This window comes from Populus alba, chromosome 10 (genome assembly GCF_005239225.2).
Source record: "Populus alba chromosome 10, ASM523922v2, whole genome shotgun sequence".
Taxonomy (NCBI): domain Eukaryota; kingdom Viridiplantae; phylum Streptophyta; class Magnoliopsida; order Malpighiales; family Salicaceae; genus Populus; species Populus alba.
Genome location: NC_133293.1, coordinates 5,861,452 through 5,883,135, shown reverse-complemented (window position 1 = coordinate 5,883,135; position 21,684 = coordinate 5,861,452). Strand labels below are relative to the sequence as shown.

General features: G+C 30.2%; 1 protein-coding gene, 2 non-coding genes and 1 pseudogene across 3 annotated transcripts; all 4 read right to left on the bottom strand.

Moving 5' to 3' along the window:
* Nucleotides 1-1,244: 1,244 nt before the first annotated feature.
* On the bottom strand, nucleotides 1,245-3,244 carry LOC118045463 (transcription factor MYB1R1). Its single transcript, XM_035054112.2, has 3 exons — nucleotides 2,599-3,244; nucleotides 2,229-2,434; nucleotides 1,245-2,001 (listed from the first exon to the last, which is right to left on the bottom strand). Exons 1-3 carry the CDS (start codon nucleotides 2,876-2,878, stop codon nucleotides 1,567-1,569), a joined length of 921 nt encoding a protein of 306 aa, XP_034910003.1. The 5' UTR covers nucleotides 2,879-3,244; the 3' UTR covers nucleotides 1,245-1,566.
* An 11,546-nt stretch (nucleotides 3,245-14,790) lies between these two features.
* LOC118045470 (small nucleolar RNA R38) lies at nucleotides 14,791-14,875 on the bottom strand. The gene has a single exon (XR_004686986.1). It is a non-coding gene; the product is annotated as a small nucleolar RNA R38 (small nucleolar RNA).
* An 888-nt stretch (nucleotides 14,876-15,763) lies between these two features.
* Nucleotides 15,764-15,851, bottom strand: LOC118045472 (small nucleolar RNA snoR20a). The gene has a single exon (XR_004686987.1). It is a non-coding gene; the product is annotated as a small nucleolar RNA snoR20a (small nucleolar RNA).
* A 94-nt stretch (nucleotides 15,852-15,945) lies between these two features.
* LOC118045471 (small nucleolar RNA snoR64a) lies at nucleotides 15,946-16,027 on the bottom strand (annotated as a pseudogene).
* Nucleotides 16,028-21,684: the final 5,657 nt, after the last annotated feature.

The window sequence follows — 21,684 nt, the reverse complement described above, 5'->3', positions numbered from 1 at the left end:
ATGCAGAAGGCTCAATATTTAAGTTCTCTTTGTCGAGGCTTCATTTTGAAAGCTCGTGAAGATATACAGTGCACACGCAAAGTACATATTATTTTTTTTCTTTAATCACCACACCATATATAGACCTCTGCCAAATTCTTTTCTTTTTAGAATTGTGCCAAATACATTTTAAATACATTCCGATGAGAGGTACTTTAGATCCAATTACTGCGTTTCCTCTCGCCTTTCATTACAGACTTATTCTGTGAATTTTTTTTTCATTATTATTGAGTTTTGATGTCTTTGTATCAATCATCTTTTTAAATATAAATATATATATATATATATATATATATTACAGACTTATTCTGTGAATTTTTTTCATTATTATTGAGTTTTGATGTCTTTGTATCAATCATCTTTTTAAAGATAATATATATATATATATATATATATATATATATATCTTTGATAATATACTTTATGTTATTTTCCTTATGTTTTTAGGATTCTAATTTTGTTTTCTAGTTTAGATCAATTTATATAACCTATAAAAGACATTGTAAACCTTTTTAGAAGCCAAACTTAGTCATAATAATATTTCATAAATAAAATAAAGCTTCAAGATTTTTTTTATGTTTAATCATATTTTAATGCTTGTTTGACATGGTACTCTAATCATACTTTTGAAAAAATTTCAATATTTTTAGTTTTTAAATTATTATTTTTTATGTTTTGGATTATCTTGATATATTGATGTCGAGAATAGATTTTAAAAAAATAATAATAATGAATTTTAAAATAAAAATATTTTCCCAAACAACCACTTAGTATATATTTTTGTAGTCCAATCATACTTTTAAAAAAAATTAAATATTTTTAGTTTTAAATTATTATTTTTTATGTTTTTGGATTATCTTGTTATGTTGATGTTGAGAATAGATTTTTTTTAAAAAAATAATAATGAATATCTAAATAAAAAGTATTTTCCCAAATAATCACTTAGTATATACTTTTTGTATTTAGATGGTCGTTGATGTATTGTTGTGCTTGCACGAGTAAAAGACCCCATGGTAGGAGAGGGCTGCTCTGGATGAACGATGCCCACAGAACTGTGTCTATAACATGGTTAGCAGCTCTGGCTAGCTATGTATATTCTAATTGCTGCCATTAGAGGGAATTGGTGCTATAGTTTTCTTTCAGTAACTATACTGTAAAACATCGCATCAGCAGAGAGGCTCAAAATCAAAGCATCAAAGATAAAATGGCCATGGAATATTCATCTTCACATATATTTTTTCCAAGAGAGACAGCTCAAGAGCTGGCAAAGAGTACTGGGTGCCCTATCATTTCACCACAAAAGGAAGCATACAAAATAAACAAGAGTCCACAAATCTCCCCACAACTTGAAAACGACAACCCATCTTTTTTCTTCAAATCTCTCTCTAACATGTACAAACAAGAATCACCAAGTAGTAGCAGTCCAATATAACCCTAATTAACTTTCTCTCTTATAATAAATCCAATATTTTCCAACCTTTACAGGTACCCCCATTAATATAATATCATATAGATTAGGCAAATTCTTCAAGCAACACTGATGATGCTATCACTACTCGAAATGGCCTGAAATACTGACGAATGTGTCGATGCAGGAGTTGACTGCTCCTCGGACGATGGAGTAGATAGCTTGAGCGATAGAGCTGTTAATTGATCTTTAGGGCCTTTCTGGTTCAAGTTAATATCAGCCAATTTTGAAGATGGAGGGATTGGAATAATTGGTGTTGGACGAATGAGCTTGGGTGACATTTTATCCACGTTTGTCTGTCCTAACGTCAGCTTCTCCATTGGGTTGTCACCACTGAGAGGTGATGTTACAGGACTAATCACAGGAAAAGTTGACATGGGGAGGCCTTCAGGCCTGTTATTGTTCAAACGTGGCTGTAGCTGAGGCAATGCTAGAGCTGGAGTTCCTTGATGGACTTGATCTTCTTCCATTGATGAACCGCCACTGATCATGAACTGCAATTCCAAATGATAAAAGCAAAGTCTTTTTATTCTCTCTTTTAAATTGTTGCAGAAAAAGTCCATTCTAATAATAATAAAAAAAAAAAAAAAAAAAGGCTATAGATTTGAAGAAGGTTTTTGTACAAAGTTAATAAACAAAGAACCAGCTATAAATTAAAATTGGAAATTCTAGCTTGTGATTTAATTTAATTTAATTTAATTGGATTTTAGGTTATGCTTACTGTCTCAGTTATATCAAAGAGACTAGATCTTCGTCGTCGGCGATTCTGGTTATTTCTGCGGAGAAAGTACTTTTGAGCATGACTAGCCACCTGCGTAGGGGTGCGAGTCTTGACAAAGTTTCTTGAAATTCCTCTCCAATCCCCTTTCCCTACTTTCTGCAACCCCAGCAAGAAAAGCTTGTGCTCTTCCTCAGTCCATGGAACCCCTATTAATCAGCACACATCAAACCCAGTTATCACAGATGTTTTTTTCTAATCAAATTCCAGAACCAAAAAGATGGTTTTTTCTTTACATAATTATATATGCATGAAGATCAATCCAGGATGACATCTAGCAGCATGATTAATAAGTACATATGCAAGCACGCACCTCTCTTGCGCTCGCGGCTTCTGCCAGAGGCGTGAACGACGTCGTCGGATTCATAACCGGCGGCGACATCGGTGATGGGTTCCTCATGAGGCTGTTCATACTGGGAGAGATTGATCATGCTGGCACTCTTTCTAAAAGAAGCAGCTCCTTCAGTGACTCTCACACCAAACAGCATGATACCAGTAGGAGTAACGTTCTGATCTCCACAACACGGACTCTCCCCGCATGTACGCGAGTTGTGGCCGTTGTTTCCGCACTGTGAGCAACTGCGAGACATCATGTTTGACTTCTTCTTCTAATCAGAGACAGGAATATAGCAACAATAGTCCATGCAAGAGCCAGGGGAGAAAAAAGAGAGATGAGAGAGGAAATGAAAAAGGGCCTGTAATGGAAAATTTGAGGGAAGGCAGCAGGAGGGTGAGGGAGGAGTGGTTGTTGTTTCCAGAGCAAGCAAGCAATCGTGGGGTTCTTCTGTATTTAAGAAATCTGTCCTTGCTAAGCGTGGACTTTTTTTATTCACAAAAATAAAAGAAAAGCTATGGTGCTCTGCTTCCGTTGGTGTTGATGGTCGAGTGTTGTGCTTCTATCAAATGGCAAAAAAATTTAGATCAAAGAATGATCATGATGAGTCTTGCTTAGATGTTTCTGACACTTATATATGATCGGTGATTAGCAGGAAGTACGCGTCTTCTAGACCTCTCAGTATGTCTTAGGTCAATAAATTTAATGACGTTGTTGATGATTATAAGCTGGGATTGTGGTTTTTTTAAATGTTTTTTATTTAAAAATATATTAAAATTAAATTTATTTTATTTTTAAAAATTTATTTTTAATATCAGTATATCTAAATAATCTATAAAACATAAAAAAATTTATATTTTAAACAAAAAAAAAAACCTTTTAAAAATTTAATTTATACCATGTTTTCTAATGCATTCAAAATTAATGAAAGAATCTCTAAATTTAGTTATAATAATCAAGTTTTTTTAAAATATTTTTTATTTAAAAATATATAAAAATTTTATTTTTAATATTAATTTATAAAACGATTCAAAAATGTCTAAAATAAAATTAATTTAAAATAAAAAATTTCAAAAACTTTTTATAAACATGATATGATTCGACTATAAAAACAAATGTTATTGTTAATATTTCACCACTGCATTAATGAATCCAGCTATGAGCATTGGCGCATTGCCATTCAATTCCCCCTGTTTAAATTTTGAAACCAGTATATAAAAAAATATATTCGATATCTTTAAGAGCATTCAAATATTTAATTTTAATTAATACGTAAATGATGAAATATCATGATTTACTGCCAATCAAAAGATGACACGTCGACATTACAGCAAAACGCGTCCTAGGGCATGTAGCCGTGTCATTATATATCAATATGTTACTCCGATATCAACAAGACCGAACACCTAGTAATATCCCACCTTAAAAATCTTGCGACCGCCCAATGGATTTAGCTTTACATGTGGATTTATTCTAATGTTTCCATCAATCTGGTTCCAGTCATTGGTTTGTTGTTTGGTCAGGATTTAAATCATGTGAGACTTTTTGGTGGATGGTCCTCCTTAACATCATCTTATGGTTTTTATGGTTTGGGTGGTGTTTGTGTTCTGTGATGGAATTGTATTTTTTTACTTTAAATTATTATTTTTGATTATTTTTTATTTTTTTTAATTCATGTGAGTGTTCGAATCAATTTATGTATATTCAAAAATTAAAAATCATGTAAATTTTTTAGTGGTCCTGAAAGGACTCAAACTCTTGATTATTAAAAAATAAACTCAATACTTGACCAGTTAAATTTTTTTCTCTAAGATTTTTTAATATTTATATTAGCTTGATGTGTAACGTAAGAAATATTAAAAAAAAAATTATTTTAGAATAGTTATGAATAAAAACAATCTCTACCGCAAATTCAAAGATGCTTTTGGTAATTATTTGGTCCAAGATGTGTAATATACTATTAGTTTATGGTTCTTTTGATGTTGAGAGGTATAATAATCATTGGGTAATGCCTTCGCCTTAATGGAAATTTATGAGGTGATTTTTTTACTTAAATCGGAAACAGTACCTAAAAAAAGGGACGGTGGAGGAGCAAAGTGCTTCTCTACCGTCAACTTGGCATATTCGCTGAGAAAGATTTTTCTTGTTTAAGTTGTCATCTTTGTTAAATTATATTTGAAAAAACTTTTAAATTTTTTTAAATTTTAAATTAATTTTTTTATTTTAAAAAAATACTTTTATATACTTTGTGAATTTTTTAAAAAATATTATTTTAATATATTAAAAAAAACATTTAAAAAAAAAAAAAACTATACGTGGATTCCCAAGTAGATAAGCATATGATGGTGAGAGAGATTATGGAAGATTAGAGAACATGGACCCCACCTCATCATCTATGAACCCAATCTTCTCACTTCAACGCCTACCCATTCATTGCCTTCTCTTTACCCTCCTCAACCTTTCTTGGTGGCATGTGCTGGTGGATATGCCTTTTGCTTTCAGTCCTTGGGGGGTTGATGGTGTTTGGAGTATAATTATAGTTGTTTTTTTAAAATATTTTTTATTTAAAAATATATTAAAATAATATTTTTTTAAAATAAAATTTATTTTTTATTAACGTATTAAAATGATTTAAAAATAATAAAAAATATATTAATTTTATATTAAAAATTAAAAAAAAAACACTATTTACACTGTATTTCGCAGACACTTCCTTCATTTTTCTTCTCTTTTTGTTTAATAGTGCTGTTGGTTTTTGCCATTTCTTACTTAACAATCCTTAACTCAAGAGTTGTACCATTGAATTAATGAATCCCATTAAGAAAATCTATTTTTTATTATTTTTAAATTTAAATTTTATAATTAGTATTCAAATAATTTATTTTATTTAACACATCAAACACGTATAAAAATTATTATTTTTTTAATATTATCTTTTAAAATATTATTTTAATTGATGCATAAATAAACTTGAAAATACTTATATAGTCTGTGTAATAAATCAGTGAGATATTTAAAGGGTATTTAAAAATATGGTAAGAATTATTTTTTAAAATATTTTTTATTTAAAAATATATTAAAATAATATTTTTTTTATTTTAAAAAAAATTATTTTTAATATTATTACATCAAAACGATATAAAAATATTAAAAATTTATATTTAAATTAAAAAAAATCATTTTTAAAATAAAAAAAATAAACTGGTTATTAATTAATTCGGAGCACGTGTTCCGTACTTGCTTTTGCTGCTTTCAAAACGTCATTTCTTTTCAATTTTCTATTGGAACCAATCGTTGCACCTTCCGTTTCGCCTGTCTTTTGTCACATGCTCTCTGAGTCGACGCGTACGTTGTTCGGCCACTTCGATACGCACCAAATTCTGGCGGCTAAAGTTCCGTCCCCGCGGTAATAGTATTTACCCACTATGTTACAATTTGGATTTTATTATAAAAAAAAAAAAAAAAGTACCTCTGAAATTTTTAAAGATTTAACGGTCCATTAATTTAAATCCTTAAACATTGAGATTCAGACTAGGAGTCTGTATTTGTCTAACATTATAGGTCAGATCATGTTTGTACGATGCATTAAAAAAAAATCGACTTTTTCTCCTATTATTTATTAACAGTGAAGCAATTCCCCTGTTTTTACATTTTCGGCCCTTTATTTTTCCTAAATTTTATCCTTGGATTTTTTTATCTTTTTTTATTTGATCTTCTTTTGCCCTAATTCTATGAAGTTAAGGTTCTAAATTGTTTGTAGAAAGACTACATTTAAAACTGAAAGGAGCAAGATTTGAAACACAAAAAAAATACATGGTCATCCTTTAAGTTTTTTAAACTTTTATTATTGTTTAAAAGTTTTTTTTTTTACTTTGTAGTTCACGAGTTTGAGATTGAATAGAAAAACTTGTTGGGAAATTACAAGATTGCTGGTTAGCCACAATTCAACCACTACAAATAAAGATATTTGTGTTGATGGGTTTCACTTATTAAAATGAGTATTGAACGTGGTTCTTTCTCTAAACATGGCAGGAAAAAACAAATCGGTTATTGAATTTGATTTTGAATTTTAAAATATAAACATATGTTAAATGTGGTTCTCTCTCCAAAAACAACAACCGAAAAAACATATGAGTTTATTGATTGTGGTTCTCTCTCCAAAATATAAATTTAGGAGGGGGATTTGGTTTTTATTTTTAAAATTCAGTTGTTGTTGTTTTTTTTTTTGGAGTGATTGGTTATTGGATTATTTATATAGATTTTTATGGTTTTTTAAGTGAAAATGAGTTGAAAAAAAAATTATTAAGGCAAATCTTCCCCTTAAATTTCCAACAAGCAATTTATCACCTATCTAAAAATATGAAATTGATGACGCGTCATCCCTCATGAGAATAATTATTAAAAGAAAAACCTAAGCACGACTTCTAGCAAACCCACCCACCGGGTTTTTTTTAAAGGCCTTGACATATTAGGTCACCCAAGCTCGTACTCCTGGCCCTTTTTCTTTCTTTTTTTTTTTTTTTTTTTGTCTAACTCTATCCTTTGATATTATGTTTTTATTAATTGTTTTAATGGTTTTTTTTATTTAATCTTTCAACGTTTTAATTGATTTTGATATACTCATTATAATTTGTTTTAGTTTACTTTTTATAAGGTTAAATTAGTTTCAAACAAAAAGTCTCAAAACTTGGTAAATGTTCAATTTACAAGGTTTTTTTTTATTATCATATCATTAAATAAAAATATTTAAAAAAAAAATTATTAAATCTAGTACAGTCCATGGTTTAGATGATGGGTTTTACACGCTAAACTAAAAAACCTAAGTAAATCAAATATATCATCATCTTAATTTTTTTTTTTTAAAAAAATATTATCTTGAAATCTTTTTAAAATCAAACCTTGCTTTAAAGGCACTAAACACTTAAACCCTAACTTTTTTTTCAAAATATGAACCAAAAGATAACATTGCTATATAGAAAAATGAAAATGGATGTATGACATTCCCTCACTGAAAACAATTTAGGCATGTGGACCTAGCCTTTTAACGACAGAGGAGCATGACCTTTTTCTTAGATACCCTTTTTTTTTTTTTTTTCTTTTACTTTTGGACAATAAATCTCTTTCAATCCATTTATTAAAATAATATTTAATTGATTGTCCAATTATGTTTTTTTTTTTTTAAAAAAAGATTGAACATTTTCTATGATAATGTTTCTCATTTCTTTATAAATAATTATGCATTAGCCAAATACATAAAATAATTTAAAATAATTTTCTTTTTAGTATTGAATGAGAATAAAATATTTATTTATTTTTATTTTTTATTTTAATATAATTTTTTCAAAATAAAAATATATTATTCTTATATTTTTTTCATATCGATGTGTAAAACGATTGATTCATGATTTTTTATTTTTAATTGAAACTTGTTTTCTTGATTAAAATAAGTTTTTATTTAAGAAATAACACCACTCATACAAAAAAAAAACATGTTTTTTGTCAACATAAAAGAGAGATGTATAAATAATAAAAAAAGATTTTTGAAAAAATATAAGAATAATATATTAAAAATATATTATTTAATATAATATATATTTTTTTCTTTTTATTTTAAACTAATATAGTTTTTGCAAATATTTTCTTATCACTATGAATCTTTTATTCAATGAACTATGTTGATTTGCTGTCAAAACAAAAAAAAAATTACATGAATTAAAAAAAAATTGATAAAAAAAATATTTTCCTCCATAATTTTATTCATTATCTTTCCTACAAATATTTATTTTTATTATTATATAATTGAATAAAAAAAATATAAATTTCAAAAACTCTCTAGCTGCGTATGCTAACATCACCTAGGCCAGTGCTGTCTAAAGATGAGTGGGGAGAGAGCATTAATGTGATGCCCCTCTTGTCTGTAGCGTCAAGCTGCTGCAAATAAGACAGTGAGGGGTTCGAATGATGCATGTTTACAGAAAAGCTAGCACGTTTTGACTCCCATCCTGTCGCGGTGAAGCTTTGGCTTTACATTTTTGCTGTCTCTGTTGGAGATTAGGGTGTGTTTGGTATTGTGGTAGCTTTTGTGGTTGCGGTTTATAAAAAGTAGTTTCTTAAAAAGTACTTTTTATGAGGTTGATTTTAAAAAAAATTGGTGTTTGGTTAAAACTGTGGTTGAAGTTGTGGTTTTAAAAAAAGCAGTTTTTGGTGTTTGGTTACAAAACTGTGGTTCAACAATTGTGGTGGAAAAAAAGCAATTTTGTGTTTGGTAAAAACTGTGGTTCAAAAAAAAAAATTAATTTTATTATGGTTTGTGTTTTATATTTGATTGGAATTAAATATTTGATTGGAATTAATTAAAAGGATTTTGATTGGAATTAATTAAAAGGACATATATATAGACACATATATATAATTCCAAAACATAGGTGTTTTGTAATTATGATTACATAACAAAATGAAAAATCGTTATACATTAATGTACTCTTTTATTGTTCCATCAAACTATTTGCAATTCCATCGCGTACAAAATCCATACGTGAAGGCCTCTGTGAGCCTTGAACGGCCGAAGCCTGAACAGTATCAGGCAAAAAGTCATCTGGAATCAAATTGGGGTTGCGATCATACTCCGAAAAAGCTGCATCATCTTGCGATCTCCTTCTAATATAATTATGTAGTGCCATTGATGCAACTACAATCTCAACTTGTGTTTTGTATGGATAAGCAGGCATGTTTTGTAAAATTTTCCACCTCTGTTTCCATACCCCAAAAGAACATTCGATCACGTTACGTAGTGACGAGTGTGCACGATTAAACACTTCTTTCCGACCACTTAGTTGTCCACGACGTCTAAATTCTTGGAAGTGATACCTCTCGCCTTTGTAGGGACCCAAATATCCATACTCGTTTGGATATCCAGCATCAACCAAATAGTATTTTCCTGAAAAAAATAACATTGTAATTTTAAACAAAACTTAAAAAAATAATTATATTCCTTCAATTACCCAATCTTCAATTTAGTCAAAATCACAACCTTCTGGAGGTTTTGGAAAGTTGATATTGCTATTGTCAATAGCCTCCAAAAAAATACGAGTATCGTGTGCACTGCCTTCCCATCCTGCCCACACGAACATGAATTGCATGTCGAAACTACAAGCGGCCATTACATTTTGTGTTGGTACACCTTTTCTTCCAATAAATGGAATTTGATTTGCAGCTGGTACGCAGGCACGAACATGTGTTCCATCAATTGCACCGACACAATTCTACATGCCACAAAAACATTTATAGTACTTATATAAACTTTTTATAATATATTTCATACTCCTCTGAACAACTTAATTAAACTACTTAATTATATATATAAAAAAAATTAATCTTACCTTGAAATGTGGCATAAATCTTGGATTCATAGCAGTTTCTCTTGGTGTGCTCGTAAATTGTGGATCTACTGGTTTTATGATTTCCACAGCAAACAAACGTAATGATTTAAGCACTTCTTTAAAACATCGACTAACAGTTTCACCTGAATGTTGGAATCTTTCCTGCACTTGTCTATTTGACGCCCCAACTGCTATTGTAAATAGAAACATTGCTACCTTTTCAATAACGCTCATTCTTCTTGACGGTTTTAAGTCATAGCACGTTTCCAAGTCGGTGCACAAACTCAAAAAAGTGGTTGCGTCCATCTTGAACATGTTAACACTTCGTTTCCAATGCCCTTTTAAAACATCCGTCAACCAACGCATCCCTGTGTTATATGAAACCATACATGGTTCTTTAAACATATAATTATTATAATAATAATTTATAGCTCCAGCTACGCAAATAATTAATTTTTTCCTATCAAGATGCCTCCTTATAATAAATGCATCGTCACCATCACTGTCACTGCCACTGCCACTACTATCGTCGGAATCGTTTCCATTACTGTCATCTCCAGCACCATCAACTGAGGCACCACTACCTTCACAAGGATAATTAATTTGATCTACAATGCGGTTCATTATAGTATCATAATTACAATCGAAATCTTCATTCAATATGTCATTAAATCGTGGATCAGCCATAACTTCATTTTACATGTAAAAAAGAAAAAAAATTATATGTTGTTAATAAAAAAAAAATTAAATAATTAAATATCATTCAATAAAAAAAACTATCAAAAAGTTAGTTCAACATAAGTTTTTTTCCATACCTGTAAAGCCAACAAAAAAGAAGTATTCTACTTGCTTGTATTTGGTGCAATTGAGAGGTTTTTTTGAAGCTTGTTATGAAGAAAGCTATTTCATTGAAATATATAATGCAAACATTCCTCTTTATATAGAAAATTTCAATGCTCTTTACGTCTATTTTACAATTTTTCATCTTTCAACATAAGTACATTCATTCACATGTATGCATGTGCTGTAAAAGTAGCATATAATGTTACTTTTACAGCTCATATATGTACACCATCCTGCAAAAAACAAAGTTCACAGCTCATATATGTACACCATCCTGCCAAAAACAGAGTTCACATCTCATATATGTACACCATCCTGTCATTCATTTCCAATAAAAACTGAATTCCACGTTTCTGAAGCAGTAGGACGACCAGCAACCAAGAAAAGTATGAAACAACATCAACATTTGTCCCATCACCTCACAGCAACAATGAAAAAAACACAAACAGTAACTGCAAAAGAGGTTGCTTTTTCAGACCTCACAAGTAGCTAAATTCCAGTAAATGAAAGAAACACAGCAGCATGTCATTTCCAATAAAAACAGTGTTCCAAGTTTCTGAAGCAGTAGGATGACCAGCAACAAAGAAAAGTAAGAAACAGCATCAACATTTGTCCCATCACCTCATGGCAACAATGAAAAAACACAAACAGTGACTGCAAAAGAGCTTGCTTTTTCAGACCTCACAAGTAGCTAAATTCTAGTAAATGAAAGAAACACAGCAGCATGTCATTTCCAATAAAAACAGAGTTCCAAGTTTCTGAAGCAGTAGGATGACCAGCAACAAAGAAAAGTAAGAAACAACATCAAAGCAAAGCATCAGTACGAAAACACAGAATAGTTAAGGCAACAAAAACAGAGAGTTGAATTTCAACTTGCACTGGAGCTAGTCATAACAAACTTCAATTGAGGCATGATATCGTTACAGTACTGTGATTTCACCACATAGCTTGAAAAATCAATTTGGGTAAATGATGTTTTGGAGTTTTGACATACAGATGAAACCAATTGAATTTCAGGCTGTGACAAAAAAACAGCATGCATCCAATGATTCTAATTACACAAAACTTGTTCTGAATGGTGATTAATCAATGTAAGCAACTTTTCATTTGACCAATCAAACTCTTAGTTGTAGAATATGCCAAGGTTAAGTAAACAGCTGCAACAGAAGATGATAATGTATGTAAAGCACAACAAAAAGGTGCTCGAATAGAAATATCTAGATCAAAAGTCGCACTTCAAAAATAAGTAATCAAGGCCATTCCATCTGTGTTGTTTCCCAGCCATATGAGTTCAAACCTACATGTTAAGAAAATATTTTAACCAACAAACATTTAAGATTTTATCAGTGACTTCCCAATTGAATCTTAAATGCAATTGCTTACTAAATAAGCAAGCACATCATCATTTTCACTAAACTTGTATGAAACAGGAGGCCCTTGATTGGTAATATTTAACACCAAGTTAAAAATTCAGCACTTGCACAAATCAGGGATTATATACAAGACACTTGGAGAAGGATCTTGCCAAAATTTAAAAGATGAAAACCAGACATCATGCAAAAATAATTAAAACAGTTCTGCTCCTTCTATATTCACCTGGATAAACAATGCAGCAAATGTCATCTTCTTATCTCGACCCTCTCTCCATCTCATACAAAGCTTATCTCCTGGTTTCTACATGCATGCCTAATGTTTCCAGAGTTAGATGTATTCCTAATCCACACATGACATACATGAGCATCTAGCTAGGTACCTAATGGAAAAAAAAATACAGCCAAGGATGGAATGACCAGCAGCATGTCAATCTCACAGTAGCTAACCAATTGAAAAAATTACAGCTAAGGAAAGAAACACAGCAGCATGTAGTATTATTCCTAGCAGACCTCACGGCAGCAAATAAAAATATACAGTTAACAAAACAGTTAAGGTAATTTTGAACAACCATTTCATGTAAATTAACAACCAATTCCATTAAAGGGTCAACCATTTAACATTAACCATTGAACATTGTAATTCGTAAATAAAATACAACATTACAACCACCAATTTCTCATACAAGTTTGTTTACTCCCGCAAAGCAGTTTAATAAATATAAAAGTACATAAATTACTGCAAACGCATATGCTCATATGCCTTAAAATCAAATGTGGAATAATACAATGCCTCGAACAAACTTCGGCAAATGGAAACTACTCTTTTAAAAACCGTCATCCCATAACTCTGCAACAAAAAAATAAACATGTATAAATATCGTAAGCACTTGAACATACTTTAATTGATTAACATTTAAGCTACTTAAATCATACCATGTCAGTTAAGCACGTTTAGTTCGTGCATACATTCGCTGCAACCATCTCAACTTCTGTTGCTTATCGCCCATACTGGCCCACATTTCTCTTTTCCTTCTTGAAATGAGAAACTCCGTAGCGAAGTCGTGGAAGTCGTCTTCAATTGAAACTCCAGGAATTGAGTGCAGCTCAGCTATCACCTCGGGGATGCTACAGCCTTCGCGATCCAAATTAATCGACGTCGAATCACTCTTAGTCGACATACTCTCAAGAAGATGATTGCACCTTGTCATCAGCTGAACACCAATTCCAGATGTTTTCTTCTTTCTACATCGCACATCGGCATGATCTCGTCCTTTTCTTTTGTCGCTGCTTTTTGTATTGCTGCTGGTTGACATATTTATCTCTCCAACCATTCGAGCCATGTCAGTCTGGAAATCTGGATTGACATCTTCCTCTGAATCACCGCTGCCCTCTTCCAAACCATCATCAACAATGTCGGCATTGCTTGTACCAGGATCAACACCACTGCCGACAGGTACACCTGATGAAGGAGCCCATGCAAACGCTCCAGTTGCGACAATGTTGGAATACATTCGGTCAAATTTATTCTTCAAAGATGGCTCAATACCGACATGTCTGAATTTTTTGGCTCCTCTAATTTCCTGCGTATAAATTAAATCAAGTAATGAAGGATCAATACTAGTAAAATTTTAGGGATGGAATTTGACAATAATAAAAGAAATTGTTAGGATGACAAGGAATGTACCTGAATTTTTTATTTCCACCACTCATCGCTAGCTGCAATTGTGCCTATTTCACTATTCCAGCCAACACCGGTTTCTGAAACCAGCTTATTCCATATCCTCCAATCCTTTTTGCATCCATCCCATTTGTTTTTCAATTGTGTTTTAGTGAATGAATGCCCAGTTTGTTCTTTGAATGATGTTATAAGAAATTTCCACCCCGTTTTTATCGAAATGAGTATTAGGTCTCATTCCCATATCAATTGCCTTAATGCATATATCACAAAATATATGCAACATGTCTTTTGTCCAAGCAGCCTTATCAAAAGATTCAAGACCTTCCATGATATCTTTTAACACATTTAAAAAAAATTTGAAATCAATAAATGATATCAAATAAATAGTGGCACATACATAAACCGTGGACTATAACAATAATATAACAGTAAATGTTCAGCACATACATGTATTTGAATGGGAATGTTCACGTTCATTTGTAATGAAATGTTAATTGCAACCCATTAATTTTTAACTGCTCAGAAAACTCAGTTTAAGCCATGATAAAAAATTTGAATTATCAAGCAACACTTCATTGCCATCATGCTGTTATTTTGACAAAAACAGAGGGAAAAAAAAATAGAACAGAATATATTTGCTAAAGTACATAAACAAAGAACAACAGACAAGCAGTATATAGATGCAATTAAATTTTGCTAAATTCAAAACAATTGAGATCTGTAAATCTAAAGTTCAGCATTACATGGGAAGTTTTGCGAAAAAGAAAGTATGATAAAAACTCATCTGCTGGCTAACGTAAAGGAATCAAGCAAACACACATAGAATTACTTTTTTTCCCAGTTAATCAGACCACTCATGGGATTACAACAAATTATAAAAAAAGCTTGTAAAGAACTCTACAGTTTCAGATTCAACAATAATCAGCACTAATGCATTAGCCATGGATAACTGTTATTTTTTATGTTTCTCATCATGCACAAAACAGTAGACTTCAGAGCCATTTTTTAGCCTTCGAAGACAAAAACATGTGTTTGTTTATGCAAAATTGCAAAGGTAAAATGGAGAGACCAACTAGTTCAACATGGCTTAAGAAATGACAAACTTGTCTATGTTGGCAAGCAAGCATGTTTATCTGTGACTGAGAGCTAGTAAGTAAACTGAAACAAAATACTTGACACAATGATAATATCTAAGGAAATCAAAGATATGGTCAGGCGCAGATCCTTACATTTTTGATGATTCTGACCCAACAATCTTTTTCAATGAACGCTTCTTTTTCAAACTGTAGTTGCCTGAGACATGCCGGATAAATTGAAGCTGCAAATACCAAACAAGAAACTGTGAGCATCAAGTAATTCCAGCAAAAACACTTTGCAGTTCCTTTAGACTAGTAACAGAACTGGAAACTAATAGCTGTTATCATTTACTGAACTGGAAACTAATAGCTGTTATCATTTACTGAATTTTATTCTTTGAGATTTCATAGACATCAGTTAGAGCTCTAGTAAACAAGCAAAGCATTGCTAACTCCCGACAGTACGAAGACCAGATACTGCAGGAACTTAGCCATTCTCATCTCAGTTTATAAAAGACCAGAATCACAAAATCCATTACATCTACACCTATCTTTATATATGCATCATGCACGCACTAAACCCATGAATGCAGCTGTTTTCATCTACAATGCAACGATCATCCATCCAACAAACAAATTAAAAAAAAAACAAACCTATAGCAGCATAGGAAATACAAAAAACAGCTGAAAGCAAAATCTTGAAAAACAAAATAACACTGTTATTTTTTATGTTTTCTCATCATGCTATAGAAAAAAAAATCTTGAAAAACAAAAAAAAAAACTAAAACCATTCAAGCCTCAAACCGTCCTACTTCATGCATTTCAACAGTTAGGCAGATCCATAGACATGCTTTCAAGGGAAAATAGTATTGTCATCATTGGCTGCCAGCACAATAATAAAAAAAACCCATGAAAGCAAATCATAAGAACCGAAACCCAAATAAGAGGCAGAGCATTCAACAATTCAAAAGCCGAGAGCATCAGATCTTCCTATTCAAGAATCTAATCATAAGAACCCAAACCCAAATAAGAGTCTGAGCATTCAACAATTCAAAAGATTCATCATTTGCCTCTCCAGATTCAAAAAAAAAAATTCAAGGAATTGTTAAAGCAATGCAAAAATCAGAAGAGGGGAAGATTAGAGGGGGTTTTTGGAGAAGGTGAACGGCGGTTTAGGGCTGAGTTTTTCAGAAAGCCATTACTGTGCCGTTTATAAAGATTTACAAAAAAAAAATTGGAATCAAGCATGCAGCAGCACAAACATGAAATACTTCATCTAAAAAAACTGAAAATGAAGATGGAGATGAGGGAGGAACTTACCTCAGTCTCTGTCTTTTGCAAACCCAAAACGGTGTAGCAGCTGTGTTCTGCAAAATCAAAAACAATAGAAACCCGTTAGATTTTGAGACACACGTTAAACAAAAATTGACAAGGGGAACGCACATTAACTGGTATCTCTTGGTTTTTTTTCTGCAATTGTAACAATGGAGGGACAATCGAGTGACGTTTTGTGTTTGATGGACAGAGGGGAAGAAGTGTTCTGGCGTTGGTTTTGGGGCAAAATAGAAACGGGGTTAGCAGGAGAAGAGAGAGGAGAAATAGTTTGGGGAAGGAAATTTTGGTTTAGCTCGTCAGATCTGCAACCGTTTTGGAGGTTGTTTACAGGGGAAAGTTTGGTGGTGAGAGAGAGGTAAGGAACTGAAGGTAAGGAACCGAAGTTTGGGGAAAGTTTTGGAGGTTTTTAGCTCGTCAGAACATTGATCTGTGATGTGGGTTTGTAACCGTTGGAAAATGGTTTGCAAATTGATGAGGGACAAGCAAATTGATGAGGGACGACAGAGAGAAGTTGGGAAGTAATTGCAAAAGCAAATGTAAATTGTCGGTGATGAGAGAGAGTACAGACGCATGAAAAGCAAATTCATTCTGCTTTTCACTTTTTTCAATTGAAACGTGATTTTTAATGGGACCCACGTCAAATTAAACTGTGATTTGTGATTAACCAAACGGGTGTTTTACTGCTTTTTAACCAACCGCAACCGCATAAGCATTGCCAAACACCATCTAAGTCCAAAAATTTTTATAGATTATTTAAATATGGTTAATAAATATATTTAATATTAAATTAAAAAAGGGATTCATATAAGTTAAAATTTTGTTGAAATTTAATTTTTAATATATATATTTTTAACATTCAACATTTAAAATAAATTATAAATAATTAAAAAAATAATCTCAAAATACCATTAATATCAATGTTTTCAAAGAAATCTTCAAGCCTAAAAATGCTCTACCTCACATATAAAAAAAAACAAATTATCCTGGTTTTTTGTTTAATTGGAATGTAAAACAATTAAAATTAAACCAAATACATCATGAAGTTAAAATTAAGCCAAAATGCACCATGTTTTTTTTAGTGAGAATAAGAGCTCAATAAAGTTGGCTTTGTGCTTCAACCCTTGTGCCTGGGCTTGAGTTTTAGTTTATTATAAAATATATTTTTGAATTATAAAAGATTATTTTTTGGCAATTTAAATTTAAGTTTGAATCTGGTCCATGAAAAATTATTTATCTCCCTCCTTTAATTTGTCCAGCTAATGAATATAAGAACCTAATCAATTTTTTCCATTACAATTTCTTTAAAACTTGAACATTTTCTTCAACTCAAAAACATCTTATTTAAAGCCGGAACATTTAATTTTAATTATGGTTTTATTAGAATTAATTCTATATCAGTTTTGACTTCAAAATCTTCTATAAAAAGTGTCAAAGATAAAAGTTATGTGGTTGGTTTTTTATCTATTTTTCACTTGAATTTATAGTTCTACTTCTTTATTTTAAACTCTGGTTTTCTTCTTGATTTCTTTCTAATCTAGAGTTTATAGCTAATTAATATGGAGAGATATTTGAGTTTATATTCATTTATGATTGTTGTGCATTGTTTAGGAATACACCCAAATACTATGATGTTATTAGAATCCCGAAAGACTTATTGAAATTAGTCATTTTATACCAAATGAAAAGCAATGAAACTTTAAAAACAGATAATTGATTATTGACAACAACAATAAAATTTCAGCTTGATTAAACTTTAAGAGCTTAGTAAGTGTTTTATATACTTTTAATTTAAGTATAGTTTTAATATATGCTTTAGTATGCATGATAAAAAAAATAGTTATAGTTTCTTATATATGATTTAATATTTGTATAGTATATATGCTAGTATTTTAGTATTGTCTGCAAGTGTACTAAATTTGCATATTAAATTAAAAAAAATTATTCTAGGAAGGTTATTGTTTACTAAGACTCATATTACTATTCATTTGTAATAACATAATTATAAAATTGTTCTTGAACAAAAAATACCTTTGAACTAGACATAGGAGATATACAGTCTTTTTTTACCATGACATGATTACTTTCTATAAATTATTGAGGTTAGATTGATAAATTTTTTTTCATACAATAAAATTACTAATTTAACACCACAATAAAATAATCTAATGCCTTCTACTCATAGACATTTTAGTATTTTTAGTTTTTTTTTAATAATATAATTATTTTGATACCTTTAAAGACAAAACCCACAAACTATCACCCAATGTTTTTTTTTTTTTTTCATTTTTATATTGGTTTTATTAAAAACTTCAAAGGTGCCTACGGGATATTACATTTATTAAATATAATTTGAAATATATTTGTGTGTGTGGTAGGCACCAACATATAGACAACTTTTGTTTCTTTTCGAGTGGCGCCTGATGGGCCATCAGGCCACTGACATTTGAAAGGTCTAATGCACATCTAGTTTGGTGTTGGTGGCAATTTTTTTTTTTCTTTTTCTCACTCATTGTTCTCGGATTTCGTGTCAGGCCTTTTAAAAAAACCATATCAGTCTCTACAATTTATTTCTCTTTCATATTGATTCTTGTCCTTTCAAGTACTATTTATTTTGAATAAGCCATGAAAATATAAATATTTTTTAATTTCACTCCCTTTATTTTTTAATCTTTTACATTTGGTCTCAATTTTTTTATTACTATTCCTTTTTATTTTTAATAAGCTATAAATTAAAATTATTTTTTAATTTCACCCTTTTCATTTTTTTCCCTTTTAAAATTTGATCATTGTTCTCTTGATTGCTATTTATTTTGTTAGGGATAATTTTTTGTTTGTATTTTTTTATATATAATTTCATTCTCCATGTTTTTCTCTTTCAATTGATCCTCATTCTTTTTATTATTGTCTTTTTTCTTTCTTTGGCAAGTTTTTAAATTGATTTGTATTTCATGATTTCATTTTTAAAAATTAAATTAGTTAGGAATTAAGCTTCTTGATTAAATCTGGTTCAAGGATTTCACGGGTTGTTAAAAATTATACTGGGTTTAAGAGGTTTGTCCGAGATGACTTGAGTTTTTTTTTCTTTTTAAAAGCTATGTTTTTTTTTTTTTTACCTTTTTTTAAAGAAACTTGTTTTATTACTTTTTACGGTTTGTCTTCTATGAGATTAGTCTTAGGTTCATAACTAAAGTCACTTGTTTCAAAGGTTAACGTGGTTTGACTTCTTCTTTTTTTGTGTTTGGTTTCAAAGGTTAACGTGAGTTCACTTTTTTTGTCTTTTTATAAATTGATTTATTTTAATTTTATCCATAACATTTAATTTATGTAAAATTGGTCCTCTTATCTTCTTTTTTTCCCTTTCCTTTCTATAGGAATATCTCAATCATGTGCCCAAGATCACTGGGTTTGTGAATAAACCCGGGTTAACTAAGATTTTTTTCATTGTTGTAGGGTTAATCTTGAGTTTAAGACTAGGGTCATTGATTTCAAAAGTTAACACGGATTGACTTTTTTTGGGTTCTTTTTTTTAAGAATGAATTGTTTCAGTTTCATCCATTAACATTCAATTTATTGGAAATTGGTCTTCATGTTTTTTTTTTTCATATTCTTTCTACTTGGTTATCCTGATTATTTTTTCACAATTTCATCATCTATGGGTTTTTTTCGTATAAAATTTAATCCTCATTCTTTTTATTGCTATCTTTTTTTTTTCTTTAGTAAGTTTTCTAAATTGATTTTTTTTTCACTATTTCATCCTTCAAAATTAAATTGATTGAAAATTAAATTTCTTTATTGAACCCGGTTCAAGGATTTTCATGATTTCCATGACTGCAAGGTTTACGGGCTAACCCGGGTTAACTTATATTTTTTTCCATTGTTTTTTTTAATTTTATTTTATTTTTGTCCTTCAACATTACGTTGTTCGACAATTGAGCTTCATGATGTCATTCAAATTGCTTTTAAACAAGTATGCCTTGATATTGTGATTGGATAAAAGATTTTGCATCTTGATCCGGGTGGGCTTGGATCGAATTTTTTTTACCTTTTTAAATTATATTCTTTCCTTAATTTTCATTTTTCAACATTTTCTTTGCTAGAGATTGAGCTTCATCTTTTTTTTTTTTTTTTATGTAGTTATCATGTTCTCATTTGATTTACTAGAAATTAGCATTCACCATTTTTTTTTCTGCACTTTTTCTATAATATTATCTTAATCTTATATCCATGGTTACAAAGTTTGTGTGATAACCTGGTTTAACTATTTTTTTTGTTTTTGTTTATGGTTTTTTTTTAATTTTCCCTTTATCATTAAGTTGTGTAATAATCTGGGTTGACTTAGATCAAGTTTTTTTAACCTTTTTTCGCTATCATTTTTTTAATCTATTTATTTATTATTTTTGTATATTTTTAATTATATTGTTTAAATTATCAATTGAACCAATAACTCGTATCTCAAAATTTTTTTACTTAGCATTCCTTTTTAACATTAAGAAAAATTTATCCTACCCATGACGAAATGTTGGCTACAAATCTAGTTCATAAACTAAACGTTTATGCTTACTTGTCTAGTTATTTACTAGATACGTGACCAACACTTCGCCCCATGCTAAATATATTTTCTTTCAACAAAAAATTTATACACGGACTTTTTCAACATATTTTTATTGTTAAAAAAATTCTAAGAGAAAATAAAAATTTTTATGCATATATATACTCAAAATTATGTGTTAATAGAAAAAAATCATAAACGATAACTCAAAAATAAAATTAAAAAAATCAAGATATAAAATATAAATTAAGATATTTAATCTTGCAAGACAAGACATTTACCCCATTGTGTTTACTAAATTTGTTTATTAAAATATTTTTTTTCAATCAAACAATAATAAAATAGACGTACACATTAAATTGATTAAATAAAATAAATGAGAAAAAAATATCATGCAACGTTGCACATATTAGAAATATTGTCTGAAAATAATTTTTTTTTTTAAGAAATAAAGTTCATCTATATAAAAGATAAAAAATTATAGATGAATAAAAAAACCTCTTGAAAAAATTAAATGCATAACAATAAAATAATTGTCAATTAAAAGAGGTTCTTTAAGCAAAATAAAAGAGAGAATGAGTATTAATCTAATTATAAATAAACAAAATTGAAAAAAAAACGCGTATAAAAGAAGCATTAATTTTATTTTTTTAAAAAAAAATACAAACGTTGTTGGGCCTATTAAGTTATCCCGTGCTAGCCCATTTGTGACGGCTCAGGTGCGGGCTTGCCCACAAGACTGGGCCTTTATTATTTTTTTGGCATCTAGAATAGGGAAAAAATCAGACAACATGTCATTTGGTTTTGCCAAGATTTTGGCCACCACGGCGCC

Coding starts and splice junctions, on each gene's coding strand:
- LOC118045463 (XM_035054112.2), bottom strand. CDS start 2,878: ATGATGTCTCGCAGTTGCTCACAGTGCGGAAACAACGGCCACAACTCG. Junction 2,435..2,598: donor AAGCCGCGAGCGCAAGAGAG/GTGCGTGCTTGC, acceptor GCTGATTAATAG/GGGTTCCATGGACTGAGGAA. Junction 2,002..2,228: donor TCTTTGATATAACTGAGACA/GTAAGCATAACC, acceptor TTGGAATTGCAG/TTCATGATCAGTGGCGGTTC.